Source organism: Apodemus sylvaticus, chromosome 5, assembly GCF_947179515.1.
Source record: "Apodemus sylvaticus chromosome 5, mApoSyl1.1, whole genome shotgun sequence".
In the NCBI taxonomy this organism is placed as follows: Eukaryota; Metazoa; Chordata; class Mammalia; order Rodentia; family Muridae; genus Apodemus; species Apodemus sylvaticus.
Genome location: NC_067476.1, coordinates 31,967,176 through 31,980,104, shown reverse-complemented (window position 1 = coordinate 31,980,104; position 12,929 = coordinate 31,967,176). Strand labels below are relative to the sequence as shown.

Below are 12,929 nucleotides of genomic sequence, written 5' to 3'. Positions count from 1 at the left end.
GCAGGGGCCCGTGAGCCCAACAGAGGGAGACCCCCCTGGAGCTGGAATTATGCAAGCAGCTGTAAGCCTCCCAATATTGGTGTGTCTTCTGGAATAGCAGCAAGCACTCTTAACCACTAACCCAACTCTCTCCAGCCCCTCAAAGCCAATTCTTTAAAAAATATTTTTACTAGATGTGTTCTTGACTTGGGTACAGAAAACTAAGATACAATCCTGGCTCACACATCACATCACAAGACTTCAGAAGGACTGAGACATCAGCAAAGACAGTGTTTAATGGTCTATCTCTGCTATATCAATTTCATTATCACCTCTAGATGTTATGCAACAAAGATACAAACATGCACTACCAATCAAACCATAGATCCTTGAGCTCACTATGTGGATCAGGCTGGCCTCAAACTTACAGAGATCCATCTGATTCTACCTCCTGAGAACTGGGATTAGAGGAGTGCACCACCTCTCATCTATAATGTTCAACCTATAAGACTTCACTTAGCCTGTTAATATCTATATTGATGTTTTCAGCTATTTTCTATATACATGCCAAACACTCCACCTGAGATTATTATAAGGTGAAGACAAGTCTAAAGGAATCCAGTTTGGAGCACATTTCTAGAACTAGGGGGAGTCTTGTCAACTATCGTTTGTATTGCTCCTGATAAATCAGGTTTTCTAAAGTGGTTATAAAATCAGACCTACTATATTGATTTAAGAGACACTATGATGGGGTTGGGGATTTAGCTCAGTAGCAAGCGCAAGGCCCTGGCTTTGGTCCTCAGTTCTGTTAAAGAGAGAGAGAGAGCGAGAGAGAGAGAGCGAGAGCGAGAGCGAGAGAGACACTATGACATTTAACTCAGGGTAGAAAGCCACAAACAGGTTTTCATTTTGCTCAACTTCTGAAATAACTGAGGGTAAGTCATATATTAGCAATTTTCAATATCTCTTAAATCTATTTATATATTTGTTCCTATTCCCTTAAGGTATAAAGTTAATAACAACATTCAATATAAAGCTCCCAAAAAATCAGAACAGTAAATGATTCCATGCTAAATTAAAAATGTGGTAAGTCTGGGCTACTGAGTTAGCTCGACACCAACCTCTCAGCTTCATTCCTAGAACTTGCCTCAAAAAAGCAAACCATGACCAGCAAGATGAGATGTCTCAGATGTACAATTCTGATGATGTTAAGCTTGGTTCCCAGAACCCATGCAATAATGGCAAAAGAAATGGACTCCACAAAGTATCCAATATCCTCTTACCACAGCCCATATGCCCTGTTCTTTCAAACACACACCTCACCAACACACAGACACAATTAAATTTACAAAAATAAATTGCCAAGACTTAAGACTATTTACATACCTGGGTTTAAAGCAAAATTATCTATTAAGCTTTTCCAAGCAATGAAAGCTATTTTTTTAATCATGGGTGTTCCACTACGAAAGCCCAGTTCTTCCAGCTGTAACAAAGAGTTGATAAAACTCCCACTTCGGTGCAAGGTCTAAGAAAGGAGAAAAGGCATCAGAAAGCTATTTATTCATTTACTATATGTTCTTGGACATTCAAACTCTAACCAGTACTCAAAAGCCACCATTACTTACAAACACCATTACTTACAAACAAAAACCTGTAACAGGAGTAATAAAGATATATTAAGCCAGCTGGGGGGAGGGGGGGGTCTCTCATTATTAAGGACCTAAGTTCAACCAATCCTCAGAAACTAGTTCAAAACATGAGCATGTAAGAGGCAGAGGCCGACAACTGGCCTTTTAAAGTCAGTCTGGCCTACATATAACTCTATACAGCCAGGATTACTTAGTAAGACTGTCTTAAAACAACAAACTAGGCAAAAGTGCCAGTGATATGGCTCAGGAGTATAAAAGCTTTTGTTTAGCCATACAGAAGGCCTGAAACATGGCTGAGCAGTTACTGTGTACCCCTTTAATCCCAGAACTCAGGAGGCAGAGGCAAAGACAAGCACACCTTTTTGAGTTCAAAGCCAGCCTAGTATACAGAGGTAGCTCCAAGACTGCCAGGGCTGTTACAGAGAAACTCTGTACAGAAAAATAAATTTATTTATCAAAAACCAAAAATAAACCAAAAAAGAGCCTGAAAACCTGAGTTTGATCTCCAATGGTTGTTGAACTCCAAAAAGCTGCCCTGACCTCTGACCATCTGCCCTGACCTCTGACCATCTGCCCTGACCATCTACATACCTATGTGCAAGTCAATAAACCAAATAATCAATTGTTTAAAATACACATATTTTTATGGGTGGAAACGGAGGAAAGCACTTGGGGTCTCAGTGCAAGAAAGGCAGTAACCACCGCCTACTCGAGAATACACAGGAATGTAAGAACTCTGCCTCAAAGAAGGTCAAAGCTGGGCAGACAGTGGCAGATTCTTTAATCCCAGCACAGAGACAGGTGGATCTGGCAACCTGAGTTCAATTGCTGGGAACCCCACAGTGAACAACCCTACCAGGACACCGGGCAGTCCTAATGGGTATTATATCTCACGCATAGTCACACAAATTCACACAAATAAATGTGATTAAGAAATCAAAGGGCAGATAGCACCTAATGAGCAACACCTGAGGTTGATTTCTGCCCCCCCCCCAACATGCACGTGCATATGAAAATAAAAGCATGCATACACATAAACTAGGCACAGTGGTTCACATGTACAATCCCAGGATTTGGTAGGCTGATACAAGAGGACTGATGCAAATTGCACAGCTGTGCTTGAGTTTTGTTATGTGCGGAGTGGTGAGTTCCACAGAAGCTTGTGTGGGACCCACTAAAAAATAAAAATTCCGGCATGTTCAAATTATGAAAATACAAACTTATTCACTATCCTTTCCAAGATAATTTAAGAATTCCAAGGTAATTCATTCACTTACCTTTCCAAGAAGTTTGACAAACAAAGGCCATAGTTTTAACACATAAGTCTCATTTTTATTCATAAATAGCTTTTGAAGTTCTGAGATTAATTTCTATAAACAAAAGCAAAACATTTATCAAATACTTTAAAAGGCATAACATCCACTATCCAAGTCTAAGAACTTTTCATTAATTTTTTGAGCCAATTCACCTTTTCCACAACGAGAGTATACATCCAAGAAAGCAAACACTCAAAATAAAAAAAACAGAAAGAGAGAGAGAGAGAGAGAGAGAGAGAGAGAGAGAAAGAAAGAAAGAAAGAAAGAAAGAAAGAAAGAAAGAAAGAAAGAAAGAAAGAAAGAAAGAAAACACAGCCATCTGAGAGGTTTAAAGTAAAAAGCAAGCACCTAGTTCTACCAAGTTTAATGCTCAACTGAAAATCATTCAAGGTCACACTTTTCTTACCAGCATACTTCTAAAAGATTCTTGCACATCATTAACTAGAATTCAAATGATACTGTAACAATCTTCTCATACTAGTAAAGTAAAGCACTCCTAACAGCTTCATAGTAACAGATGTCTAAAAGCTTAAGAGCCTCTGAGATGGCTCAGTAGGTGAAGCCCTTGCCCCTCAGGCCTAACAAAGCATACACAGCTCTACTGTGTATGACTCCCAGTTTGCCCTCTTACAGGGCATGGTTATGCGTGCCTTGAATCCCATCACTCAGGTAGCACAGGTATGTTGAAGGTCTGGTCTAAGTCTGGTCTACATAAGTTCCATATTAAGACTGTCTCCAAAAATAAAAGTTGTCCTCTGATCCCATATAAACAGAAGCCATGTATATCCTGGCATTCACAATCACATGAACAATAATAAATCTTAAAAGGAAATTTAAGCAACCTTTTAGTTCATCTATGCATTGGCCTATGTGGAGAAAGCACAATAATAAAAAACTGACTTATTTGAGAAAGTAGTAGGGGAGTCTTTGAAGGGCATATCTTGCCCTGGCTAATTCCAATTGCGCCTCCAGTAAACTGATTTTTAGTCGCTGAATACTTTTTAAGATGAGGTCAGCTATGGATGACCTGTTACTTATTATGAAAGACAAGCTAGCCTTCAACTCACGGAGATTCACGTATCTATGCTTCCCAAGTTCTGGGATTACATGTGTGTGCTGTCCTCTATGAGACTGCCACACAGCCCTATCAACATGGTGGTCATGACATAAAATGCATGGGGCCAAAGTGACCAAACCTAAATCCGAAAGTAATCATTTTTTTAACTGCTATTTTCTGAGTCTGTTTATTCTCTAAAGGACATCACAGCAAGAAAAACTAACATGTGGCTTACCATATAAATCACATTACCAATAAAAACTTCATGGCCAGTAAAGTGTTTGGTACGAAAGCATGAGAACTTAAATCTGATTTCCAGAACCCATGTTTAAAAAAAATAAAAAGTCTGACACAGTTGTGCATATCTGAAATCCCAAAGCTGCAAAGGTGGAGAAAAAAAAGGAACCTTGGGGTGGATCTCTCTTCCATCTAGAGCAGCTTGGTCTACAGAGTTCCAGGGCAACCAGCATTACAGAGAAACCTGGGTCTCACAGACCATAAGTTCCAGGCCAATGAAACTGTCTTTTTTGGCAGTGCTTAAAGAATACAAGATTGTCCTTTGGAATGCAATACATTAAACCAGATTTAGTGGCTTGCGCCTTTAATCTGACTCAGGAGACAGTAAAGTCTGAGTTCAAGGCCGCCAACGTAGCCTAGGCAATGAACTCTAGGCCAGAGGAGTGCTCAGTGAGATCTTACAATAGTCCTCAAGTCCTAATCCTATGTGATATTGCACTCTTTCATTCCTTTCTAGAGAACGGCTGCCCATGACACTCCCTGAAAACTAACTGGATGCACAAAGGGGCCCTTTGCAATCATGACTTTCTCACCTAAAATGAACTGGCATTATTATTATTATTATTATTATTATTATTATTATTATATGCAGCCAGTCCTTACACTGGGTTCCAATCACTGCTAAAAGGTCCTAATTTTAACATTTTCTTCATGCTATAAATGCCTCATATATAAACCTGGCAATTTACACAGTATCCAATTCACTTGAAAACAACAACAAAACCAAAAACTGTTACCTAATAAATACTGCCAAGAAAACAATTTGGTAAACTTAAGACCTGAATAGTAGCTAGGAAACTGCATTACATGAGTTTATAAGCATTTATCTGCTGAAATAATGAATTCAACATAATTCCTTTTTCAGAATATAATACCTCTTTATTCACTCATTAGAGAAGGGATAAAACATCTAAACTTTAGCAAAAATGTTTCATTTATTATGAGTAATTTGATTAAACCATTCTTTGCTACATTTGTTTCTTTTGTTTTGTGATGCCTTAAGATTGTACCCAAGGTTTTGTGCATGCTAAACTAACTAACACTCTACCACCAGCTACACTCAGCCCAAATCTTTGTTTTAATTCAAAACAAAACTCCTCAGAGATGGTATAACTATATGGATACATTTAGGTTGAATTTTAAGCTCTATTTAGGTAGAAATTCCCACATACAGAATTCAGCAAACTCTTACTGTTGGCTTAGGGGTGACTCTGCTAGGCTCCTCCCAAGGTGAGGCAGCACAAAGGTGCTCCCTCCCTAGCTCCTTTGATTCCCCCTCCCTCTTCCCCCTTTCTCTGTTCCCAGTATTCCTGGGTGGCCCTTCTCTCTCCCCCTTTCTGCCTTCCTAGCTCTTCTCCAGGTCCTCGCTCCCCTCCTTGCCCCCAAATAAACCCTCCCTTATACCACATCTGGGGTATGATTTCTCAGGACACCTTAACATGGCCAGTAAGGTACCCCCCCACCAGCTGCTGCATTATTTCATACCACATACAAAAAAAAATACTTACAGTAGTCATAAGGTGCTCTGTAATCAAGGCGATTTCTTGTTGTTTCTGAAGCAGCAGTGGCATCCCCATCTCTAGAGCAGTGGCTCCCCGAAGATGTACTTTTTGTGCTGTGTGAACAACTAATGGTATGACCAATTTGGCCCACCTCACAGACTCTTCTCCCATTTGAACTGGGGCTTGTTCAATTAGCCTACAAGGGAGAAACCAATGACTAAACTTAAAAGATGAAGTCAAGCTAAATTATCAAGAAGCAAAGTCAGGTGAGGCATATCTATAAATTTAACTGCTCAAGAGGTTGAACCACAAGGTTCAAAGGCCTACTTTACCTACAGTGACCCAAGTCCAACCTTAGGCAATTTGATGAGATTCAGTCTCCAATTTAAAAAAAAACAAAAACAAAAACAAAAAGATGTATGGTTTGCGGCACAGCTCAGTGGTAGAATATTTATTACCTACTATGCTCAAATCTCTCACACTACAAATTACCAGGAAAATGAGCATCACACAGAAATATGCATACCAGGACCCAATTATCTGAGAATGTACACATGCATGTGTAGAGAAAACAAGTCACTCATAACATCAGAACACAGTGAAGTAAACAGCTGCACAAACTGCAAGAAACCTTTGAAAACTAAAACTCAGCTAAACTGTGCTGCCAGCAAAGATGCTCCTGACGAGGCTCACTGAGAAGGACATTTTATTTTGAAAGCCTTAACCTACAATCTTTAGAACCAACTTACAGGTAGTTTTCCATCTTGTTACCTTTCTCTTGCTTAACTTGGTCTAAGGGTAATCTTCTCGTTTTTCTTTTCTTTTTATGTATATGAGTACACTGTTGCTGTCTTCAGAAGAGGGCATCGGATCCCATTATAGATGGTTGTGAGCCACCATGTGGTTGCTGGGATTTGAACTAAGGTCCTCTGGAAGAGCAGTTAGTGCTCTTAATGGCTGAGCCATCTCTCCAGCCCTCACTTCTGGGGGGTTTGTTTGTTTTGTATTTTCTATATTCTTTGCTTACATTCCAAACTTCTGGTTTTTTAAACTTTTACATGTGTGCATGTATGTGTACCAGTGTGACTGTCTACACATTCACAGTGTTTAGGTCCAAGAACTTGCAAGAACAGGGTCTCTCCTTTCACATGGGCTTTAGGAATTCAACTCAGGTTGTCAGACTTAGTAGCAAACGCCAGTCCTATTGCTTAACATCTATCTCATCATTAAATATACAAACCCCAAAGTTCCAAAACTTGATTATTTTAATTTATACAAGAACCAAGTGCATACCTTATAATAACATTTAATGCTTCAAAATCAACAACAGCAGAATGTATCTCTCCTTTACTTAGTATCACTTCCAATGAATCAATAATACTGGATACCTAAATGACAAAGAGGCATACAAATCAGATGATCCACAACTGTCTTTTGGGCATATAATTCAAATGTCCCAAAACTATACTCACCATTTTGCTAACAAGTTCAGTAGGAAATGTCTGTTTGGATATAACCCACAGTGCTCTGGTACACACATTTTTGTCTGAACTCTTAATGATACCATTCAAAGTTGAAAGCAGTTCTTGAATATTTGCCTCTGAAAAACAAGCATTTTAATTTCATTTATGTAGTATAGTCAAAATCCTTAAAATCTCATCTACAAAAGCAAAGTAAAAGTAACAAAGGCAGTTGGGGATGTTCAGAAGTGCAGATGATCACAGAACCTACAGAGATGCTGACCAATATTACTTCCTACCAAAATAAACAATACTGCCCAGAGAGGAAACACACAGTTAACAGACTGCAAACCTTTTTTTAAATCTTACACAACTCAATTAACTGTTGTCATCTTAGGATGCTAAGGAGACTTAAGCAAAAGAAAAAAAACCTGCAACTCTACTGAGGGAAGGAAAGAGTAACAACTTTATGATACTCCTCAGTTCCTCTAATTGAGTGATCTATTAAGTTTCTTTTACAATTGAAAATTACAGAACTACTTAACAGTACTTAGTAGTACTACTATACTTTGTTACCACTTCCAAATTAACACTTATTACTATTATATAAGAACTCTTCATCTCAACAAGTTCCTTAGGGGGTAGGACTGACACATCAATCGGACAGACAGACAGACATTTACTATGTTCTACTAAAAAGACTGAGGCAGTAAAGGCCCTTGTCATCTAGCCTAGTAAATTCAATCCCCAGAACCCACATGGTAGATGTGACTCCTGCACGGCAGTAAAGGTGCACATGTTCCAAATTAATGTCTTCAGGAGGAGGGGTACACTTTATCCACAGACAACAGTACTTTAACTGTACTAAACTATAAAGCCAGCAGATATTAACAGCACTAATCAATTACCTACCTGATAATCCTGAGGTAATTCTGGGATTATATAAACAAAACCCCAAAGCTTGTAGAGCGGCACTACTCAGTTCTGAGTTCTGACTGGATATGTGAGCCTACAAAACAAATACATTGACAGCAGAGAACAGTTTCTAGAGTCAGTTGCAACCCAAACTCATTGTATTTTAATCCAATCAATTGGCCAACCTTTTGGGAGTAAGTTAAAAAAAAAAAAAAAGGCAGGGAAGCTTGGCAAAGGAGGAAACTAGAAAAAGATCAACTGAAAGGGACTGGAAAGATTACTCTTGCAAAATATCTACATTTGGTTCCCAATGCACACATGGCAGCTCACAACCTGTCCACCTACAATTTTTAGGGTTCTGACTCCCTCTTCTGGCTTCTGTGGTCACTGCACACATGTGGTATACAGACATACATGCAGGTAAACACCCATACACATAAAAAATACAAAAAAAAAAAAAAAATCAACTGAAAGAACATTTTTAAGAAAAGGCAAATGACATCTCCCATATCCATGCAAAAACAAAGAAAAGGCCAACAGATAAAAAGTGTTTAAATTATTAGACAGGAAACAGAGACAACATGGTTCTTCTACAAGGAATAAGCAAAGTCTCAAATGCAAAACTGACACCCTAGCTTTAGAATGGAGTGATGCCTTTTTCCTCTAAGACTACAAAAGGGAAGCAGCTGGAATGTAGCAATTCTCAAGTATATTAGGCACTTTTTCTCAGTTTTAAAAAATGCTCAAGAAATTTGGGACTGGGGATGTACTTTGGTTGGTACAGTGCTTGTCTAGCATGCATGAAGCCCTGGGTTCAATCCCCAGCACTGCATAAATGCAAAGTGGTGGCACATGCCTGTAATCCCAGCACTTGGGAGGCAGGAGGATCAGAAGTTCAAGGTCATCCTCAGCTATATAGAAGTCCAAGGCAAGCCTGGACTAGAGACCCTGTCAAAGAAAATAGTAATAATTTCAATAAGGTTGGGATATTCAGGTCAATCTTTTCATTCTAAAATCAAGAATATTAAAAGATGTCGATGGCAGGTTATGAAGTCACTAAGTGGTCAGATGAGGCTAAGAATACAGTCAGGCTGATATTACCTATTACTACTGAACAAGGAAAGGTTAGCTGTAATTGTTCCAAACAAGTAAAATAAGCCAAAGTTAATGTAAATAAAAATAAATAACATGTACTGTGGTCTATGTCAGTGCTAACCTCAATACTTGGAAGGCAGAGGCTGGATTGACACCTAGCTAAGCAACTTGGTCCCAAGGCTTTACTGGGAAAAATAAATCCCTCTGCCCCAACACAAAAAATGTATGAATACGAATACTGTCTGTCTAGAGAGTAGACCAGGATAGTTGCCACTTTAGGACCGTCTACTAGGAACTACACTTCCAAAACACAATCAGATTTTATTGTTTTTATATAAGAGATAAGCTCTGAACTGACAACCCTGGACACTGTAAGCAAATGAACCAATTTCCTAACCTGCAAAGTGGGGCTTTAAAGAGCGATGTGGCCTGTGGATGTAAGCGTAGTGGTACCGAACAGAGGACACAGGTAAGGTGACTGAGAGCATCCAATGAACCATATGTAATCACAAATGAGATAATAGTCTCATCAACATAACTGATGATATTCTGTATTCAGGGCATTAACAACGCACTGGGTAGTGCTACATCCACAGTGAAAAATCATCTTATTAGAAAGCTAGTCAGAGTTGCTCCCGGAAGCCCAGATTTGGAAGGCTAAGGTAAGATTTCAAAGGGCTCAGTCCAGTGGGTTCAGACTGAGGCAGTATGGAGTCAAAAAAGAAACACAGACCTTTAAAACTGTGTACAGCCGAGGAAGGTTTTTCTCGATTTCTGCAATGACTTCTTTTCCTTCTTCTCCAGTCATACGACTTGAAAGGAAATAGAACATAAGTTTAGTCGAAAGCAAAAACAAAACAAAAAAATTGCTGTCATCATTGTAAGGATTACTTTCAGGGTTGGAGAGCCGATCCAATGTTAAGAACTCTGGCAGAAAACTGTTGTTCAATTCCCAGCACCCTATCAAGTGGCTCCAGTTCCAGGGCCATCCAACACTTCTGGAGCCACAGGTACCCAGACCCATGATTTTTTTGTTTTATTTTGTTTTCAAGTTTTTAAAGATTACTTTCAAACCCCTGAAAGCTAACCTCTTCCTTAAAAAAGGTTCAAGGTATATAGGAAAAAAATTGGAAGTTACACCAGTTATAAGCAGTAACTTGCCTCAAAAGCTTTTTTTTTTTTTTTTGGCATCGACAGCATATTCTTTTTTTTTTTTTTTAATTTTTAGATGAGAAAAGGAAATAGGAATCCCTTTCCCTGTCACATTTCTAGTTTTACCTGACCAAATTTAGAATTTTTTTAGTCTTTCAAATAAAGTAAAAACGGGATTCCCGGCTCTACTTTTTAAAAAGCCAGTTCTGGGGCCGATTTGCTAGCTCGCGCACCTGTAATCCCAAGCACTACAAGGCTTCGGTAGAACCACAAGTTCGAGGACAAGGGGGGGGAACACCGGAGTGAGCCCGAGTCAAAGCCCATCGCTAAACCCAATTCATCCCGGACCGCCAACTTTCCCAGCGCGTTGGAGCTTTGCAGTGCGCTTGAAGCCCTGGCTCTTCAAACTACTTTCAGCTCAAACTTTTCCTTAAAGGCTCCCGTTAGCGGGCCGGACCCAAAAAAAAAGAAAAAAAAATACCCAAAAAAACAAAAAACGCTCCTCCCCGAAAAAAAGCCCTCGGACGCCGCCGCTGCGCCCCGCAACGTCACTCCGCAGGCATGGCCCGCCGCTGCGCCCCAAGCTGCCCGCGTCCGCCGGGTCCCCCGCAGCTGCCCCGGCTCCCGCCCCGGCTCGTCCCCGGCCCGCCTCACCTGGTCAGAGTTAGGTAGGCGTCCGTCTGCTCTCCGGGAGACACCGAGGAGTCTTCCCAAGTCTCCAGAAGCGGCTCCAGGGGGCTGCGACCTGGGGCCGTCATGTCGGCCACCCTGAAGTGAGGCCGGAAGACACCAGTGACCGGTGGCACAGCCCGCGCGGCGCCCTCACCTGCACGCCGGGCCGCGCGCGCTCGCTCGCTCGCAGGCCGACCTCCCCGCCCGCCCGGCTCCCCGCAGCCGCTTCCCAGACAGCACGGCCGCGAGGGGGCAGAGGCGGCGCCGGCCGAGCCTCCCGGTCCTCACCCCACGGTCCTCACCCCACGCGGGAAGTCCGCTCCGCCGCTCTCCGCCCCGGGACCGCCGTCCGCTCCCGGCTCGCGCTTATTTACTCACGCGTGCAGCCCGCTCCTCCACGACCAAGATGGCGGCGGGGGGCGGGCCCAGCGGCGCGCGGGAGCCGGGCAGGCCTGGCGGGAGAGGCTCGAGCCAATCCAACGGGCGGTGGCGCGCCGGGCTGCTCGATGGCCTGCTGCCCGCCCCCGCCCCCCGATCACCTCGGGGGGCGTGTATTGCCTCCAGCTGGGGCTAGAAACTAGTGATGTAAATGAGTACCCAACTCCACCTGACTCAGTCTACTTGCTCTTCAGACCAACTTTGCAAACTCCCAAATCCAGCGCTCCCAAAATGAGCAAACAAAACCATTTGATTGAGAGTGGATGGCAGACTGTAGGGCTTGTTTTGTTGTGGTTGGGTTTTTGTTTTCTAGAGGTCCACTTGCTAAACCTAGCTTTCTGTCTCTAAGCCCCAGCCCAATGGGTAAGTCAGAGGCGCATCAAAAGCAAGGCATTCAAGCCTTGGTCTGTGACTTTTGCAGAATAACTTCATCTCAGTTTCTTCTGTGTGGTGAGGACTAGTAAGGGGCCAATGGCGTGCATAACAAAGGCCTGGAAATGGGCGTTATTGATGTGCAGATTTCAAAATTCCGCCTTTCAACCTTGTGATTCCTCAGACTGAAGCAACCTGGGGTACACAGGTGCCAGGAAACGACTGTAAACCCTTAAACAAGGTGCTTCTCCTTAAAATCATTGCTTGTGCCTCTCAGCACGCTCCACAGCCGGCAGAATTGTTTCAGTTTTAAGCACAGAACGTCAAGGAAACCAGACCTAGTGGCCCACGCTTTTACTCCCAACACTTAAGTTGGCAAGGCAGATAAAAGAGTTCCAGGACAATCAGAGATACAAAATGAAACCCTGTCTTTAAAAAAAAAAAAAAAAAAAAAAAAAAAAAAAAAAAAAAAAAAACCTGCTAAAATAACAACAAAGAATAATAGGGCCACCCAGAGCCAGGCTCAGTTAGAGAGTTTGCCTGGCACACACATGAAGCTCTGGGTTCCAACCTCGAGTCTGCTGCTTGTTCTGAACACCCCACTAGAACCTCTAACTTTTCCCAGTGACAATCTCTTATTTTAAATCCCCTTTTTCAATAATTGTGGGGCAGTTAAGCATGATAATACACACCTGTTTCCGGGCACTCAGAAGGCTGAGATAGGAGAGATCCCCAATTCCAACTCAAACTGACTTACAGAGCAGGACCCCACAAAAGCAAAAACAAATATTGACAAGCTTCATTTCTTTTAGTGGAATTTCAAATCCTCCAGGCCGATGGAATCTTTCCCTCTTTTACTCCAGCACCACCCACATTCCTCCCATTGAGATTTAAATTCTCCTCGGTGCACAAACCTAGAGATCCACCATCCTCCCCAGTGCAGGGATTAAAGGTGTGCACCACCACCACGCCCAGCTCTTGATCTCCTACAAAGACTGAAGTTTCTGCTGGTTGGACACTTGGCA

The 12,929-nt window shown here is 41.8% G+C and overlaps 1 protein-coding gene across 5 annotated transcripts in view; it reads right to left on the bottom strand.

The window, feature by feature from the left end:
* The window catches only part of Rif1 (replication timing regulatory factor 1), a 47,450-nt gene extending 35,919 nt beyond the window's left edge, over positions 1-11,531 (bottom strand). For 4 of the 5 annotated variants that reach the window (XM_052182471.1, XM_052182474.1, XM_052182475.1 and 1 more), the window contains exons 1-9: positions 11,397-11,519; positions 11,077-11,190; positions 10,004-10,082; positions 8,173-8,269; positions 7,273-7,400; positions 7,094-7,188; positions 5,807-5,996; positions 2,906-2,998; positions 1,366-1,504 (exon numbers count right to left, since the gene is read on the bottom strand). In XM_052182471.1, the coding sequence (XP_052038431.1) occupies positions 1,366-1,504; positions 2,906-2,998; positions 5,807-5,996; positions 7,094-7,188; positions 7,273-7,400; positions 8,173-8,269; positions 10,004-10,082; positions 11,077-11,180 (925 nt within the window). In that variant the 5' untranslated portion in view covers positions 11,181-11,190; positions 11,397-11,519. Of the gene's footprint in view, positions 1-1,365; positions 1,505-2,905; positions 2,999-5,806; positions 5,997-7,093; positions 7,189-7,272; positions 7,401-8,172; positions 8,270-10,003; positions 10,083-11,076; positions 11,191-11,396 lie in introns of all 5 variants that reach the window. The other variant, XM_052182472.1, reaches the window with a different exon arrangement.
* Positions 11,532-12,929: the final 1,398 nt, after the last annotated feature.